At 42.9% G+C, this 20,006-nt stretch overlaps 1 protein-coding gene across 1 annotated transcript in view; it reads left to right on the top strand.

Moving 5' to 3' along the window:
* larp1 (La ribonucleoprotein 1, translational regulator) overlaps positions 1-20,006 on the top strand; it is a 135,196-nt gene that overhangs the window by 53,287 nt on the left and 61,903 nt on the right. Inside the window, 2 exon segments of the mRNA XM_072590393.1 lie at positions 682-743; positions 18,468-18,527. Of these exon segments, the coding sequence (XP_072446494.1) occupies positions 682-743; positions 18,468-18,527 (122 nt within the window).

The raw sequence follows: 20,006 nt of genomic DNA, 5'->3' as shown, positions 1-20,006 counted from the left end.
CTCTGTGAGTGCAGAGCTGTCTGGAATATGTGCCTTCACCCATCTGGAGCCCTGCTTCCAGGGTATGGTCTAGCCTGGAGACCATTTCCAGAAGTGATATGGCCCTGGGAGGCACCTAGTTCCAGTTGAAAAATGCCTGTGCCTTTCCTTCGCTCTTGCATCACGGAAAGAGAGCGTGAAGGAGGTGGAATCCAATATCGAGGTGAGTATCTTCCTGACCCATATAAAATTATTGCTCACCAAATGGATGAAAAACAGTCATAACTGTGGTTTCCTTTACTCTGTTAGTATGTAGCTTTGCTTGTTTAGGGTGAGAGAATAGAATATAGGCATGGTTTGAGTGTGGCAAGGAACAGGGTTTGGAAGGGAAATTGTATTGTGTGAAGAGGTTTTGGGGCAGAGTAGCAGTAGAGGGGGAATGGGGAGGATGTTGGGTGCAGGACAGGTATGAAGAGGATGGCAAAGCTTGTAATTTAAGGGTGCTGTAGGTTCCCCCACAGGCTATGGTTGAATCCAGTATGAGGTCACAGCCTCCCTATGCCATCACCCAAGGCCCTTGATTTATCTTGCTGTCCTGGCTCAACAATTGAGGGCAGCTCTCAGCCAATTGGCTGTCAGTATTCAAGCCAGGTGTGACTGAATAAATATTGATGATGGTGTTCATCTTTTCCTCCTCTACAGAAATGCCAGCACCAGCCAAGGTCGTCAAAGCAGGGAACCCAAGACCAAAGAAAGGAGCCAAGGTAAATACAACCAACTTGCACAGATATTTCTAATAGTTGCATTTTCTCTTTTCTTTTGTTTAAAGATATTCACTGCATGTATTGATTTGCTAAAATGTTGAGGTGTTTTGTAGCTCTTGTAGTAATTTAGGCTGTAGCATGTGCATTAATTATGATCTTGCCTGCTAGGCCTGTCAGGCAATTTGGAACATTGACATTAAAAATTATACTTTGACATTAATACTCTGCATCTTTGTGTTAGCTGCTGAAATATAACATGTCTTGTTCCTCCTCAGTTCCCCAGTCCAAATGGTGAGATGCCATGTTTCTCTGATTTTGTAAGACCACCAATACATTTTGTTCATCGGATGTAGGTACTGCTGTCAAGTCCCTGATTGCTCTTGAGAAGGTGATAGTAGCCTTGAATATTCATTTGGTGAAGTTCTTCTAGGACTTTGACCTGCTGTTTTTGAAGAATCTGCAATATATTCCCAAGTCAGGTTATTGTGTCACTTAGAAGTAAACATCCAGATGCTGGTATTAAAATGTGACTGTTACTTTTGTCCTTCTCAGTGACAGAGATAATGAGTCTGGGGGATAGTGTTGAAAAATTCTTGGTATATTTCTGCACTACATTTTTAAATGTACAAGACATTATCAGGCCTTAACATAATTTTAGATGAAATAACACCTGTACCTGATTGAGAGGCTATACACAACAGTTTATTTCTCATGAAAAATTCAATTTGCTTTACAGCTGAACAAACTATTTGGTATGACCTCATAGTCCCACAACCCCTCACCGCCCGTTTCTACCTCCTGCCCAAAATCCACAAACCTGACTGCCCCGGCCGACCCATTGTCTCAGCCTGCTTCTCCCCCACCGAACTCATCTCTGCATACCTCGACACGGTCCTGTCCCCTTAGTCCAAGAACTCCCTACCTACGTTCGGGACACCACCCACACCCTCCACCTCCTCCATGACTTTCGCTTCCCTGGTCCCCAATGCTTTATCTTCACCATGGACATCCAGTCCCTGTATACCTCCATCCCCCATCACGAAGGACTCAAAGCCCTCCGCTTCTTCCTTTCCCGCCGTACCAACCAGTACCCTTCCACTGACACCCTCCTTCGACTGACTGAACTGGTCCTCACTCTGAACAACTTCTCTTTCCAATCCTCCCACTTCCGCCAAACCAAAGGAGTAGCCATGGGCCCCAGCTATGCCTGCCTCTTCGTCTTATATGTGGAACAGTCCATCTTCCGCAGCTACACTGGCACCACACCCCACCTTTTCCTCCACTACATCAATGACTGTATCGGCGCTCCCACAAGGAGGTTGAACAGTTCATCCACTTTACCAACAGCTTCCACCCTGACCTCAAATTTACCTGGACCGTCTCAGGCTCCTCCCCTTCCTAGACCCCTCCATTTCTATCTCGGGCGACCAAATCAACACGGGCATTTACTATAAACTGACCGACTCCCAAAGCTACCTAGACTACACCTCCTCCCACCCTGCCCCCTGTAAAAACGCCATCCCATATTCCCAATCCCTTAGTCTCCGCCGCATCTGCTCCCAGGAGGACCAATTCCAATACCGAACAACCCAAATGTCCTCCTCCTTCAAAGACCGCAATTTCGCCCCCAGACGTGATCGACAATGCTCTCCACCGTATCTCCTCCACTTCCCGCTCTCTGCCCTTGAGCCCCGCCCCTCCAATCGCCACCAGGACAGAACCCCACTGGTCCTCACCTACCACCCCATCAAATACATCGTATCATCGTCATTTCCGCCACCTCCAAACAGACCCCACCACCAGGAATATATTTCCCTCCCCTCCCCATCAGCATTCCGAAAAGACCACTCCCTCCGTGACTCCCTTGTCAGGTCCACACCCCCCACCAACCCAACCTCCACTCCCAACATCTTCCCCTGCAACTGCAAGAAGTGGAAAACTTGCACCCACACCTTCCCCCTTACTTCCCTCCAAGGCCCCAAGGGATCCTTCCATATCCGTCACAAATTCACCTGAACCTCTACACACATTTACTGCATCCGCTGGACCCGATGTGGCCTCCTTTATATTGGGGAGACAGGCCGCCAACTTGTGGAACGTTTCAGAGAACACCTCTGGGACACCTGGACCAACCAACCCAACCACCCTGTAGCTTAACACTTCAACTCCCCCTTCCCACTCCACCAAGGACATGCAGGTCCTTGGACTCCTCCATCGCCAGACCATAGCAACACGACGGCTGGAGGAAGAGTGCCTCATCTTCTGCCTAGGAACCCTCCAACCACAAGGGATGAACTCAGATTTCTCCAGTTTCCTCATTTCCCCCCCACCTTGTCTCAGTCCAAACCTTCGAACTCAGCACCACCTTCCTAACCTGCAATCTTCTTCCTGACCTCTCCGTCCCCATCCCCACTCCGGCCTATCACCCTCACCTTAACCTCCTTCCACCTATCGCATTCCCAACGCCCCTCCCCCAAGTCCCTCCTCCCTACCTTTTATCTTAGCCTGCTTGGCACACTTGCCTCATTCCTGAAGAAGGGCTCATGCCTGAAATGTCGATTCTCCTGCTCCTTGGATGCTGCCTGACCTGCGCTTTTCCAGCAACACATTTTCAGCTCTGATCTCCAGTATGTGCAGTCCTCACTTTCTCCTATTTGGTATGATTCACTTATGTGCACCAGTGTAATTGCCATGTTAATATCAATCAAAATCTTTCACAGTTACGGCATTCTAATATTTGTATTGACTTCCTCCTTTGAGCTTATTGCTCCCCCAGCTCACTGACCAGGTGCCACCTGCTTACTGGCTGGATAGGACGTACCTGGGAACTATTCCACATTTCTGGGTTGGCACTTGTTTTATAGGTGTATTGGAATATCTGGTTTATTGTGGAGCTACTGCATTCAGGTTGTGGGCCATCAGTGACTGTAACCATTGCTAAGCTGATTTTTGACAATGTGAATGACTTGAATTGGATTAAGGAGGCCCATGATGCTTGGGGAGTTTGGAGGAGGCAGAGAATGATTATTCCCTTGGTATTTCTTGCCAAAGATGTTTGCAATTAGGTTCTCCAATTGTATTGGCGAGGAACTCCATCACCATTTAGGAATGGAATTATTCATATAGTCACTATTTCATAGAGTCATAGAGATGTACAGCATGGAAACTGACCCTCCGATCCATGCCGACCAGATATCCCAACCCAATCTAGTCCTACTTGCCAGCACCCGGCCCATATCCCTCCAAACTCTTCCTATTCATATACCCATCCAAATGCCTCTTAACTGTTGCAATTTTACCAGCCTCTGTACTTACTCTGGCAGCTCATTCCATACACATACCACCCACTGTGTGAAAAAGTTGCCCTGTAGGTCTCTTTTATATCTTTCCCCTCTCACCTAAACCTTTGCCCTCTAGTTCTGGAGTCCCCCACCCCAGGGAAAAGACTGTGTCTATTTACTCTATCCATGCCCCTCATAATTTTGTAAACCTCTATAAGGTCACCCCTCAGCCTCTGACGCTCCAGGGAAAACAGCCCCAGCCTGTTCAGCCTTTCCCTATAGCTTAAATCCTCCAACCCTTGCAGCATCCTTGTAAATCTTTTCTGAAGGAAGGAGACCAGAATTGCACGCAATATTCCAACAGTGGCCTAACCAATGTCCTGTACAGCCGCAACATGATCGCCCAACTCCTGTACTCAATACTCTGACCGATAAAGGTAAGCATACCAAACGCTGCTTTCACAATCCTATCTACCTGCAACTCCACTTTCAAGGAGCTATGAACCTGCACTCCAAGGTCTCTTTTTTCAGCAACACTCCCTAGGACCTTACCATTACATGTATAAGTCCTGCTAAGATTTGTTTTCCCAAACTGCAACACCTCGCATTTATCTGAATTAAACTCAAGCTGCCACTTCTCAGCCCATTGGCCCATCTGGTCAAGATTCTGTTATAATCTGACGTAACCTTCTTTGCTGTCCACTACACCTCCAATTTTGGTGTCATCTGCAAACTTACTAACTGTACCTCTTCTGCTCACATTTTATAAATGACAAAAAGTATTGGACCCAGCACCGATCCTTGTGGCACTCCACTGGTCACAGGTCTTTAATCTGAAAAATAATCCTCCACCACCACCCACTGTCTTCTACCTTTGAGCCAGTTCTGTATCCAAATGGTGAGTTCTCCCTGTATTCCATGAGATCTAACCTTGCTAACCAGTGTCCCATGGGGAACCTTGTCAGAACGCCTTGCTGGAGTCCATATAGATCACGTCTGCCGCTCTGCCGTCATCAATCCCCTTTGTTATTACTTCAAAAAACTCAATCAAGTTTGTGAGACATGATTTCCCAGGCATAAAGCCATGTTGACTATCCCTAATCAGTCCTTGCCTTTCCAAATACATGTACATCCTGTCCCTCAGGATTCCTTCCAACAATTTGCCCACCACCGATGTCAGGCTCACTGATCTATCGTTCCCTGGCTTGTCCTCACCACCCCTCTTAAACAGTGGCACCACGTTTGCCAACCTCCAGTCTTCCGGCACCTCACCTGTGACTATCGATGATACAAATATTTCATCTAAAATTATGTTAAGGCCTGATAACGTCTTGTACATTTAAAAATGTAGTGCAGAAATATACTAAGAATTTTTCAACGCTATCTCCCAGACTCATTATCTCTGTCACTGAGAAGGACAAAAGTAACAGTCACATTTTAATACCAGCATCTGGATGTTTACTTCTAATTGACACAATAACCTGACTTGGGAATATATTACAGATTCTTCAAAAACAGCAAGAGGCCCAGCAATCACTTCTCTAGCTTCCCACAGAGTTCTCGGGTACACCTGATCAGGTCCTGGGGATCTATCCACCTTTACCTATTTCAAGACATCCAGCACTTCCTCCTCTGTAATCTGGACATTTTGCAAGATGTTACCATCTATTTCCCTACAGTCTATATCTTCCGTATCCTTTTCCACAGTAAATACTGATGCAAAATGCTCGCTTAGTATCTCCCCCATTTTCTATGGCTCCATACAAAGGCCACCTTGCTGATCTTTGAGGGGCCCTATTCTCTCCTGAGTTAACCATTTGTCCTTAACATAATTGTAAAAACCCTTTGGATTCTCCTTAATTCTATTTGCCAAAGCTATCTCATGTCCCCTTTTTGCCCTCCTGATTTCCCTCTTAAGTATACTCCTACTTCGTTTACACTCTTCTATCCTGTCTATACTTTACATATGCTTCCTTCTTTTTCTTAACCAAACCGTCAATTTCTTTAGTCATCCAGCATTCCCTATACCTACCAGCCTTTCCTTTTACCCTAACAGGAATATACTTTCTCTGGCTTCTCATTATCTCATTTCTGAAGGCTTCCCATTTTCCAGCTGTCCTTTTACCTGCGAACGCCTGTCCCCAATCAGCTTTTGAAAGTTCTTGCCTAATACCATCAAAATTGGCCTTTCTCCAATTTAGAACTTCAACTTTTAGATCTGGTCTATCCTTTTCCGTCAGTATTTTAAATGTGATAGAATTATGGTCACTGGGCCCAAAGTGCTCCCCCACTGGCACCTCAGTCTCCTGCCCTGCCTTATTTCCCAAGAGTAGGTCAAGTTTTTCACCTTCTCTAGTAGATCCATCCACATACTGAATCAAGAAATTGTCTTGTACACACTTAAGAAATTCCTCTCCATCTAAACCTTTAACACTATGGCAGTCCCGGTGTATGTTTGGAAAGTTAAAATCCCCTACCATAACCACACTATTATTCTTACACATAGCTGAGATTTCCTTACAAGTTTGTTTCTCAATTTCCGTCTGACTATTGGGGGGGGTCTATAATACAATCCCAATAAGGTTATCATCCCTTTCGTATTATTCAGTTCCACCCAAATAACTTGCCTGGATGTATTTCCGGGAATATCCTCCCTCAGCATAGCTGTAATGCTATCCCTTATCCAAAATGCCACACCCCCTCCTCTCGCCTCCCTTTCTATCCTTCCTGTAGCATTTGTATCCTGGAACATTTAGCTGCCAGTCCTGCCCATCCCTGAGCCATGTTTCTGTAATTGCTATGATATCCCAGTTCCATGTTCGTAACCATGCCCTGAGTTCATCTGCCTACCCTGTTAAGCCCCTTGAATTGAAATAAATGCAGTTTATTAATTCTACTTGGTTCCTGCCTGCCTTGACTGTTTGACTCGCTTCTGTTCTCAACTGTACCAGTCTCTGTACATATCACTGTATTAAAGCCATTTTTGCTCCTTCACAATGTACAGACCAAGAAAATAACACCGTTTTATTCCTCTACAAACATTGCCCCAGGTTAAATTAATAATTATGGCTTTTATTTTAAGTTGACTCAAGAGACATATCTCCAAAACCATATAATCAAGAAAGAACCCACTCTACTCACTACTGCAGATTCTCTGGAGGCCATACTTAAAACAACGGTTAACTTATCTGGTTCTGTGCTGTGAACTTCGCCCAACAGTTCCTCCAAGATCAGTTGTGAACTTAAATGTTTGTTAATTTTCCCAGATGCACTCCAGTGTCCAGCGATACATGAATTCAAACAGCAAAGGAAGTAACTGTGCAGGCTCTCTCTCCCTCTCTGCCTCTTGCGCCCTCTCTGCCTCTTGCGCCCTCTCTGCCTCTTGCGCCCTCTCTGCCTCTTGCGCCCTCTCTGCCTCTTGCGCCCTCTCTGCCTCTTGCGCCCTCTCTGCCTCTTGCGCCCTCTCTCCCTCTTGCGCCCTCTCTCCCTCTTGCGCCCTCTCTCTCCCCCCCTCCTCCCTCCCCCCCCCCCCCCCCCCCCCCCCCCCCCCACCCACACCCCACTGCTCCCCGCCCGCAACAACTTCACCATGTCCATGTTCTTTGCTTTGGAACAGCATATAAAACAGTAATTCAAGGAAATCACCTCCAACACCTAAAATACCTCAAAGGAGCAGCTGTTACAGCCAGAAATTTTTCCCGTCCTCCATCTTGGATTATCCAGAATCTTTATTCTCATTGGTTTTTCGTGTTCACTACCATTCACAAGTGGATGTTACAGGACTCGAAAGCTTTGATCTCATCCCTTGGTTATGAGACTTTTCACTCATTTTAGCATGCCTTGCGTCTGCTTGAAGTTCCTATGCTATAGCTTCAACAGCTGGCACCGCCTTTTTACCAACACCTGTTGCTCTTGGCTTGCTTTTCACACCTTGTTTGATCACTGGCTTGATAGTATAGGTACAGTGCTTCAAAACCTACCACAGGACTGAGTCTGTGTGCCAGTTTTCAGGTCTTGTTAATTAATGGGGGACAAATGAAGTTTCTTTTAATTAAGCCACTACACTGTGAGGAATGATATTTGGAAAGAAAATTATATAACAAGGTAAAGAAGATAGGCTTACAGGTTGGATCTTTTCTAATCAACCTGTTCACAGATGTTATTACACTTCCCTGAAGCAGTTGGAACTTGAGCCAGGGGGACTAGTCCAGCAGCAGGGATACTACCACTACACCATCAAATTTCCCAGTAATGTTCAGATTCCTTCGAGCCCAAATTGAACCAGTGACTGAAGGATGTCTGTATTGTGTCACACCACAGTACTCCACTCTACCAGTTGAGCTGTTGTTGGAGGATATGCTCAATTCAGGTTAGATGTGGTCAGGAGTCATCTGAATCATTTGGGGCATGGAAAAAAAACTGGTGCATGAAACTTGTAACTAGTGCAGCACCCTGGCACCCTTAGCCAAATTATCTGCTATGTCACTTGACTCACTTAATTGCAATTAAAATTGATAGCATATTTTGTCAGGCATTTTAAGTGGATTTAAGACACTATACCCATCATGGTAAAGGCGCGAGTTGCAGCTTGTCCTTCATTATATTTCTGCTGTGGTTGATGGCTCAAAACACCATCAATGATAGCCTATATTGATTTGCTTGATCAGTTCTGAATTTCTGATTTTTCCATGGCAATTGGAGTGTGTCTTCAGTTTAAAGACAGGACTTGGTCTTTGCAAGACTCTTGGTGATCATGCTTATTGGTTGTGAAAAATTTTTGAATTTGTGGGAATTGATTGGCAAAATTGAGGGTGAGGGCAGCTTGAATATTTGTACATTCCTCTCCAAACCATACCAAATTCGGGTTTGGAGCTTCATCGTCATCCCTTCGTTGTCGCTGAATAAAAATCTTAGAACATCCTCTCTCAAAGCAATGTACATAAATGGTCCAGAACAGTTCAAGAAGGTGTTTCACCACCATTTTGTCAAGGGCAATTAGAGACTGACAACAAGCACCAAATTCACATTCCCATGAAAAGATTGGGAGAAAAAAAAAGTAGGCTTTTCATTTGTTTTGATTCACTTATTACCTGCTGGCTCAGACAGTAAGTTGGTTCTCTTCTTAACCAAGCTTACTAGGTCATGGTATTGTCAACTCAATCCTGGTGATAGACTTTGAAGACTGCGACAGCTTTCAACTATTTTGGCACAAGACATCAGATATTAATGAGGAAGGAGGATTTTGCAGAGTTGATTGGACTGTGAATGCTTTTGTCAAATTTGAATATGGTGCATAGTTTGGGGATGGTCTATCTTTCTTTATTTTACCTTTTCATAATAGTTTGCAATTGATTGCCTTGTTGTCCCTGAGAAGGACAGTTAAGAGTTAACTACATTACTCTAAGGATGTAATCAAACATAGACCAGACAAATAAGGATGGTGGATTATCTTTCCTGAATCATAATGAACATGAAAGTATTACAATAATCAATTTCACCTTTTTATGATAAATTTACCAGTTGCCATTTAGTTGAGATTTGAAATAATGGAACATATGGTGCGTTGGTCCTTTACTGGATACGTAATATAGAACCCTGGACTAATGATATTTTGACATGTTCAAATCCACGTTCAGCTGACATGTTCTACTGAGTCTGAATATTCTCATAGTAATTGTTGTCTGTTTCTCTACTCAAGTGCCTGGTGCAGTGATATATGTTATTTTAGTTTTATTGTGCCAGGGGTTTCATGGAGCCAGAAATACTTATTTCTTCCACAAGGAAAATCTTGGCTTGGTGTCAAATAGATAAACTTCTCTGCAATCTCACCTTTTTACCCAGGGGGTCATTGGAGCATGCACCTTTCATGCTGAGGTCAGTGTACAATAGTTGAAATCCACTTTTTTTCCCTGTTTGTATCTTCAGATTTCCACAGATATAAACTTATTCACGTCATGGCTTTTGATCTGGTGTGATTTTCTGTATTTCCAGAAGCAGTGTAGTATTCAGGTGCAGTCCCTCCACCTAAGTGAAAGGGCTAGTGGTTCTTGATTTTCTTGTCAAAGTTATTAGGTTATAATTTCTTCCTTTGAACAGCTGCTGAACTTAGTGATCTGTGGAGGCAATAACGTTTTTTTCATTTTGGTTACTAAATTACATACGATTTCTATGGAAATAAATGTGCCTTTCATAACCTGCATACATTCAAAGTGCTGAATATCTCAAAATTTGCATGATAAAGCTTGGAAAGATGTGAGGAGGATGCAGAGATGCTGCAGTATGATATGGAAGCTGTGTGTGGGCAAATGCATGGCAGATACAGTGCAATGTGGATAAATGTAAAGTTATCCACTTTGGTAGTAAGAATAGGAAGGCAAATTATTTTTTGGCTTTAAACTTAGGGGAGTGGGGGTGGGGCATTGTTCATCAACACCTGAGTGTCCTTGTGCGTTCGTTACAGAAAGTAAGCATGCATGTGCAGTAGGCAGTAAAAAGGCAAATTATGTTGGCCTTAATAGTGAGAGGATTCGTAGGCAGGAACAAGGATGTCTGTGCAACTATACAGGGCAGTGGAGAAGACATACCTGCAATAATGTGTGCAGTTTTGGTCTTAGCTAAAAATGGGTGTTCTTAGAATAAAAGGAGTGCAGCAAAGGCTTACCAAATTTACTCATTGGATGGCAGGATTGACATATGAAGAGAGATTGAATCGGCTAGGATTGCGTTCTCTGGTGTTCAGAAGAATGAGGGGGCAGATCTCATAGAAACCTAAAACATTCTAGCAAGACGAGGCAGGTTTGATGCAGAAAAGATGTTCCCAATGGTCCAAAACCAGTGGACATCTTTTAAGGATAAGAGGTAAATCTTTTAGGACTAAGATGAAAATTCTTCAATGTTGTGCCCCTGTGGAATTCGCTAGCACAAAGTAGTTGAAACTAAGATACTGCGTTTTCAAGAAGGAGGTGGCTATAGCTTTCACGGCTCAGTGGGTTAGGGGGTCGCAGGTAGATAGGGTAGTGAAGACGACGTTTGGTATGCTTTCCCATATTGGTCACTGTATTGAATACAGGAGTTGGGAGATAATGTTGTGGCTGTACGGGACATTGGTTAGGTCACTTTTGGAATTTTGCATGCAATTCTGGTCTCCTTCCTATCAGAAAGATGTTTTGAAATTTGAAAGGGTTCAGAAAGGATTTACAGGAATGTTGCCAGGGTTGGAGGGTTTGAGCTATCGGGAGAGACTGAACAGGCTGGGGCTGTTTTCCCTGGAGCGTTGGAGGCTGAGGGGTGACCTTATAGATGTTTACAAAATTATGAGGGGCATGGATAGGATAAATAGACACAGTCTTTTCCCTGGGGTGGGGGCATCCAGAACTAGAGGGCATAGGTTTAGGGTGAGAGGGGCAAGATATAAAAGAGAGAGGGTGGTATGTGCATGGAATGAGCTGCCAGAGGAAGTGCTGGAGGCTGGTACAATTGCAACATTTAAAAGGCATTAGGATGGGTATATGAATAGGAAGGGTTTGGAGGGATATGGGCCGGGTGCCGGCAGGTGGGACTAGATTTGGTTGGGATATCTGGTCAGCATGGACGGGTTGGACCGAAGGATCTGTTTCCATGTAGTACATCTCTATGTGGGTGGGCACGATTACGGTATTGAGCTTGATGATCAGCCATGATCTCGTGGAACGGCAGAGGTGCCTTGAGAGGTCGAATGGCATACTCCTGTCTTCTGTATTGCTGTGTTTGCAACTAGGGAATATCATGGTGCGTACAGTCTTTGGTGCTTCTTTTAAACATGATGCATCTATTCAACACGATCATCACTTGCAAGATGGGAACAAAATGAATTGTTGTCTGGTAGTGCAGAACTTGAATATTTCTTGAAAGAGAGAGATGTTTCTGTAGTATTTGTGTCTTGCACTCAGGGCAAATGCAAGAATGCCTGATTTGAAATGATCAACACAGTTTATACTATGAGAAAAGGATGACAATTGCCAAATAAATTCTGACTGGCTGAGGCCAAGGAGAAAAGAACTGGGCCACTTCCACCAATCTCCTTTATATTTCAGAAAGGTGCACATCTAAAACATTCCTTTTGCTTGCAGAAAATAGGTGTCTATGGCACGAATCAGTTCCAGGAAGCATAAGTGAACCATGTTGAGTTTAACTAGTTTTAGAGTCATAGAGATGTACAGCATGGAGCCAGACCTTTCAGTCCAACTCATCCATGCCAACCAGATATCCCAACCTAATCTAGACCCATTTGCCAGAACCTATCCCTCCAAACCCTTCCAATTCATATACCCATCCAGAGGCCTTTTAAATGTTCCAATTATACCAACCTCCACCACTTTCTGTCAGCACATTCCATACACGTATTACCCTCTGTGAAAAAGTTGCCCCTTAGATCTCTCATGCCTATTCAACCTCTCCATAGAGCTCAAATCCTCCAACCCTTGGCAACAACTTGAGCCCTTTCAAGTTTCACAGCATCCTTCCGATGGGAAAGAGACCAGAATTGCTCACAATATTCCAAAAGTGGCCTAACCAATGTCCTGTACAGCTGCAACATGACCTCCCAACTCAACACTCTGACCAATAAAGGAAAGCATGCCAAACGCCGCCTCCACTATCATTTCTACCTGCAACTCTACTTTCAAGGAGCTATGAACCTGCACTCCAAGGTCTCTTTTGTTCAGCAACACTCCCTAGGACCTTACCATTAAGTGTATAAGTTCTGCTGAGATTTGCTTTCCCAAAATGCAGCACCTTGCATTTATCTAAATTAAACTCCATCTGCCACTCCTCAGCCCATTGGCTCATCTGATCAAGATCCTGTTGTGATCTGAGGTAACCTCCTTCGCTGTCCGCTACACCTCCAGTTTTGGTGTCATCTGCAAATTTACTAACTATACCTCTTATGCTCACATCCGAATCATTTATATAAATGACAAAAAGTATTGGACCTAGCGTTAATCCTTGTGGCACTACAGGTCTTTAATCTGAAAAACAACCCTCCACCACCACCACCCACTGTCTTCTACCTTCTGTATCCAAATGGTGAGTTCTCCCTGTATTCCATGAGATCTACTGGATTAGTGGTGCTGGAAGAGCACAGCAGTTCAGGCAGCATCCAGCGAGCAGCGAAATCGACGTTTCGGGCAAAAGCCCTGGCTTTTGCCCAAAACGTCGATTTCGCTGCTTGTTGGATGCTGCCTGAACTGCTGTGCTCTTCCAGCGCCATTAATCCAGTATTTGCTTTTTAGCATCTGCAGTCATTGTTTTTACCTTCCATGAGATCTAACCTTGCTAACCAGTCTCCCATGGGGAACCTTGTCAGAACGCCTTGCTGGAGTCCATATAGATCACGTCTGCCGCTCTGCCGTCATCAATCCCCTTTGTTATTACTTCAAAAAACTCAATCAAGTTTGTGAGACATGATTTTCCATGCACAAAGCTATGTTGACTATCCCTAATCAGTCCTTGCCTTTCCAAATACATGTACATCCTGTCCCTCAGGATTCCCTCCAACAACTTGCCCACCAACGATGTCAGGTTCACTGGTCTATAGTTCTTTGGCTTGTCCTTGCCACCTTAAGTTGATTATTAGTGTAGCTAATGCTACATTTGGTTGTTTGAATCCTGCTATTGGGTAGCACTTGTCAGTCTACCAGTCGTTTTATTTCGGGTGTTGCAAGAATAACCTAGATGAGTATGGTCTTTACTCCGCCTGTTACAATCAGCTGAAGGAACATAGTGTTGAATTCAATCAGCCAATCGTTGAGCCTTACAGACTATGTACCTGATCTAACAGCAGCTCTGAAATTCAAAGCAGAACCACATTGCACTGACAGTATCCTTTTACAAACACTTTCAGGTAATCAGTCAAGCTTGTTCTTTGGAATATGTTTGCATGTAGGAGCGTATTCTCTAAAAGTTTTGTATCATTTTTTAATTATATGGAGTTGGAGAGCTTATAGTTAATCCCGAGTTGACTAGCTTATCAGTATCCTTTTCTGCTGTAAATTGTAAACTTTCGTGGATTGCTTGAAATTCTTGCATTTTGTATTGGCTTGAAATTATTGCATTTGTCTTGCTGAGTGCAAGATTGAAAGCTTTGGTGGCATATCGGTTTTCAGAAATATTGAAATGAGTTGTAACCTGAAAAGCACGTTGATCTGAGATCCTAAGCTGCAGTTTGCTCACTTCTGTCTGTTGCTTGCAGTGGATGATGATCTATCATGACCATCCTCACAGCCATATATTGGCTCAAGCTTAAATTATTCATCCTTCTCTTCAAACTCTACTGGCTTTTGTCTACTCACCTAGCAGATTTCTGTTCTTTGTCGCTTTTGGTACTCCTATTCCAGACTCTTGAATATCTCTATTACACAACCATTTCTGCTTTCCTTCACAAAACCTTGGAATCATACCAGAGCTTACCTCTTCTTTCAGTCTCTCTTTTCAGTCAGCCCATCTTTCCTCCTAAGCCTTCACTTGTGAATTTTAAATTCCCAGGCTTAGTGTTCTGTTTCTTTGTGAAATGCTTATCAAATCTGTTTTTTTTTTACAAAACTACAAACATTGTGTAGGTTAAAGACATTGCAACCCCAGTTGGCTTGAGAGAGATTTTGCTGATCATCTTATAGTAATACCCCTGCAGAGTTCACCTTCAGAAAGGTTTTCCAACATCATTCATTTGAATAGGGTGCTGCAGTAAAGACTGTTGGGAAGGTCCGCCTGTGTAGGATGCATCAATTTGCTGTGTGCTCCATCACTCCAGTCTTTACTGCATGACGAGTCCGGGAGATTGAAGTCAGTAGTTTTGCAGGTGATTTTCTCTCGCAGAAATGGATCAATCGGTTATGTGATGCACAGGTGCTGAGCTGTTTCTTGCCAGGATATACTGCTGACTGAACCTCGGTATGAAGGCGTACTTTTAACCATTCAAAGAAAACAATTTTGGAATGCATCAGAAGTAGTTTATGATTACATGCTATATTTGGAGTTGTAATGAGTTTATCTGTTGAGTACTCTGGACCCGAGCAGCAGTGTCCCATTGCCCTCCTTATTGAAAACTACATTTATCTGCGCAGAGATCCTGCCTCAACATAACTGCCTTGCTTATTTACTGTGTCACTTTCTCATCTTCCTTTTGCTTCGTAAGCCTATCAGCAAAGAACCCTTTAGGATCCAAAATGAGCTCTTCCAGCTTTCAATTTGCCAGCTGTATTGGACACAATTTACATTACACGACAGTCTGTGTACACATTACAGGATTCCTTCTCTATGTATTGAAGCCATTTACTCTACATCAAGGGGTCACCAACCTATTTTTTACGAGAGCGATTTCTGATCAAGGCAAAACATCATAAGCCACTAAAATCTATATGGAAAATGAATTGATAAAGGAACGTATCTAGTTATTACAGTTAAGTTCCAAAAATGTATATTAAATAATGGAAAATCGATCTTTATCTCAATTTGTGTGAAACTTAACACTGCACAATGTGCGTATCTTCAGAGAGCGACTCCGATGGAGTCATTCATACGCTAGTCGGACAGGTGGATTTGAAGTCGTTCGTGTTGGTAAAGATCAATTTGCAAAGATAGGTAGAAGCCAGTAGGAAAGCTATTTACATTGTTACTTTGAAGATGTTACTGCTCTCTCAGTAATCACGGAACTCCAGAAATTTGTGGCAGATTGCCTTGATTTCAACTGAATGTCAGACTTTAAAATGACAATCTCTGTTTTAATGGTGTTTCAATCAGGGTGAAACAAGAGTGTTCAGAAATGTCACTTAACTTACTCTTTTACGAAGGAGCTTGAAGTAAATGTTTAGGGAGCCAGCTGCTCTAAAATTGTTGACCCTGTTGCTGAACTCTTAGCCAAGCCTGGTGAGTAAATCACCAGTCCTGAGGAGGGCTCACTGGACCTGAAATGTTAACTCTGATTTTCAGATGTCTAAGCATTTCCTGCTTTTGTTTATGAGGAAAGTCACTGTACTTGTCAATGCACAAAATCCTAACAGCAGTTCTGTGTTCTTCAGCATTTGGAGCACTGAAGGAAAGTGTTGCATTTTGTCGGTAGTTGTCTTCTGTTTTCCTTGCAGTATATAATTCATGTAATTTCATTCATCTGTTAAAAATGTCATATCAAGCAGGTCCATAATATTTGATTTTTGACTGCAAGAAGTTGTTGATTCTGATAAAAGTGAAAGAAATTGACTTGGTGTAGCAAGAATGCAGTGTGCAGTAAAATGTTGCCATGTACAGATGACAATTCATCAAGAGAGTGGCATTTTGGTTTTTAATGTGAATCAAATTTAAAATTCTAACAGTGGGAGACAGTCCATAATCAGACTCCATTACTTTGTCAGAAATTGTCCGGTGATGAATGTTACAGCAGTAGTTCAAAAAAAGGGGCGAAACAGCATAATATCTGATTATAGCTGGCACATCAATTATTAGGTTTGCCAATAGCACACTATTCTTTGCAAAATAATTCTCCACCTCATTGCGAATATAAATTGAACTGGTTTTGGATTTCAGAGACAACCTGTGGAGGATTCCTCTTTAATCATGAAGTTTAAAAACAATATTGACCAAACACCACCAGCTGGGCAGTATTGCTTGTGTGAACTGATTCATTGCATTGAACAGAAAGCCACTTGCATTCACTTTAATCTCTCTCTGACTGCTCTGTCACATTAATAATGCAGATACCCTTATTGCCATGGTGTTTGCTCCTTACTGCATACCTGAATGACCGATATATTTTCAGGTATGTTTTGAAGTCTCACAATAAGGACATGGCCATTGGAACCATTGTGCCCTTCACAGTTTCTTCATCTGCACATGCTCATGTTCAAATCATGTGAAATTTTGAAAGATGCCTCTTTTGCTGCATTAACTTCCTTGAATGGTTGGTTTAAAAAAGCTGTATAATGCACTTTTTAGTTCACTTTTTGTGACCACAGATTTTAGGAGAAACCTTCTCAAAGTACTTGTGCACTGTTAGAAAGTGCCTTGTTTTATTTTTCTGACTGCAATTCACTCTACAGTTTAAATAGCAGCACGTATGTCATTGTCTTAGCCTTGTCAAAGTATATATTTTGCCTTGTCATGGATAGACCTGTGCAGAGATGGTGTCAACACTGGTAAATTACTTTCTGTTGCAATTTAGCTAGTTATGTACAGCACGGTGGTTAGCACTGCTGCCTCACAGCACCAGGGTCGCAGGTTCGATTCCAGCCTCTGGCGACTATCTGTGTGGAGTTTGCACATTCTCCCCGTGTCTGCGTGGGTTTCCTCTGGTTTCCTCCCACAATCCAAAGATGTGTAGGTCAGGTGGATTGGCCATGCTAAATTGCCCATAGTGTTAGGTGCATTAGTCAGGGGGAAATGGGTCTGGGTGGATTACTCTTCGGAGAGTTGGTGTGGACTGGTTGGGCTGAAGAGCCTGTTTACACACTGTAGAGAATCTAACCAAAAAGAAATTATCCCAACAGTGATAAAGGATGGGACAAGAGCTGGGAAACCAGTACGGTAGTTTTTGTTGGGAAATTAATTATATGACTTGAATCCTCTGGTCATTTTCCAAATCTTAACTTGGTTGTCAGACAGCGGACTGCCAGTTGCGCATGGTTAACATGTTAGTGATCCCTGCTTACCACCTTATTGGACAGTCTTAAACCGAGTGGGAGCTTTATTTTCACCTTACTGTCTCAAATGTTTTAAGGGTAGGGAATATATTTTGGGTGTGGTGTTGTTTGTGGATAATTGTTGGGAACATTGACCATGGCCTCAGGAGAGCCTTCTGGAATGGTATTATAGATCTGTGGACACTGATGTGAATTGTTGACCTATTCACCAGTTTTAAATGATCAGACATCGCCAAAAAGCTGCTGACTTGCAAAGGTGTTTTTGTACATCCCATCTATTCCATAAGTTAATGATTTATTTCCAATAATTATTGTAATAACACCAATGTTTTGACAGTTCAATTCTGTGTAATCCCCCTCAAAATAAAAGCAAACAACATTTGTTTTATGCAGAATAAATAGTTTAGCCAGGAATGGAATTTTCTTTTACTGTTATCAAAGAGCAGGCTGCCACCAGCTGAACCCATTGGGCTTGACACATTCATTGTTTGTATGGTGGTTCATCTGGAAAGTATCCTGGGGTAACAAAGACAAATTGCTGGTAGAGCTCAGTTGTTCTTGCTGCATCTGTGGGAAGAAAGCAGAGCCAACTTTTGGAATCTGGTGACTCATTACTAAGTGAGAATGTTGTTTGCATGATTCTGAAGTGAGGGAAGAGTCAAGCTATATAATCTTAACTTTTGTTTTAGACAGGTGGGCAATAGATACTGTTAAAATATTGATTGAATTAGTTATATTTGAATATATCTTATGTAAGAATTATTTTTCTGTTGCAGGTCAGCGATTTTGGTGACACCACAAACTGGCCCACGCCTGGTGAAATTGTCAATAACAAGGTATTGTTGTTTGTGACTTTCTTCGCACTCTTGGTAAAATATTTTCCTCTGAATTTATTGTGTGCAGTTTTGGTCGCCATACTATAGGAAGGATGTGGAGGCACTGGAATGGGTGCAGAAGAGGTTTACCAGGATGTTGCCTGGTATGGTAGGAAGATCGTATGAGGAAAGATTAGATTAGATTACTTTTTTAGATTAGATTACTTACAGTGTGGAAACAGGCCCTTCGGCCCAACAAATCCACACCGCCCCGCCGAAGCGTAACCCACCCATACCCCTACATCTATATCTACCCTTTACCTAACACTATGGGCAATTTAGCATGGCCAATTCACCTGACCTGCACATCTTTGGAGTGTGGGAGGAAACCGGAGCACCCGGAGGAAACCAACGCAGACACTGGGAGAATGTGCAAACTCCACACAGTCAGTCGCCTGAGGCGGGAATTGAACCCAGGTCTCTGGCGCTGTGAGGCAGAAGTGCTAACCACTGTGCCACCGTGCCACCCACTAAAAAGCTGAGGCACTTGGGGCTGTTTTCATTGGAGAAAAGAAGGTTTAGGGGTGACTTGATAGAGGTGTACAAGATGATTAGGGGTTTAAGTAAGGTTGACCATGAGAACCTTTTTCCACGTATGGAGTCAGCTATGACGAGGAGGCATAGCTTTAAATTAAGGGGTGGTAGGTATAGGACAGGCGTTAGGGGTAGATTCTTTACTCAGCGAGTCGTGAGTTCACGGAATACCCTGCCAGTAGCAGTGGTAGACTCTCCCTCTTTATGGGCATTTAAACGGGCATTGGATAGGCATATGGAGGATAGTGGGCTAGTGTAGGGTCGGTGGGCTTGGATCAGCGCAACATCGAGGGCCAAAGGGCCTGTACTGCGCTGTATTTTTCTATGTTCTATGAATTCCCTGTTATGGATGACTGTTACGTTCATGACTTTTCTTTTAATCTCTTGCAAGTGGAATTATTGGATCCATTTTAGCTTTGTTCATATGAAAGGATTTTGAGTAGGTTAGTTAAAATTAAGTCAGCTTTCTCTGTCTACCTTACCAAACATATTGATCATTTTGAAGACTTGCAGCGGGTCATTCTTTTTCCTTAAATAGCCCCAGCCTGTTCCATTTTTACTGTTATTATGCCCAGTTCTGGCATTATTCTGATAAGTTATTGCTTGTGTCTTCTCAATTAGTATTCTAATATGCAAATGAAAATTGTGCACAATACTAGAAATATGGTAATACAGGCTCTATTGTAACAAATTCAGTCTCTGATTTTCAATTTTATCACTTCTAACTTATACCCCTGTGCTTGGTAATTTTAAATGACCCAGGTAACCTGCAAAACTACTTTGGGAGATATCTGAACCCCTATATTCCTTGTTGCTTTATCCTGTTTAGGCGCTTAGATGAGCAGTATGTGGTTGCCTTAGTTTTTATCCTAAGTTAACTGCTCACAAATAGCTTTTTTCCATTAA

This window comes from Chiloscyllium punctatum, chromosome 20 (genome assembly GCF_047496795.1).
Source record: "Chiloscyllium punctatum isolate Juve2018m chromosome 20, sChiPun1.3, whole genome shotgun sequence".
In the NCBI taxonomy this organism is placed as follows: domain Eukaryota; kingdom Metazoa; phylum Chordata; class Chondrichthyes; order Orectolobiformes; family Hemiscylliidae; genus Chiloscyllium; species Chiloscyllium punctatum.
Note: the sequence above shows the minus strand (reverse complement) of the source record. Positions and strands in the feature narration are given on the sequence as shown.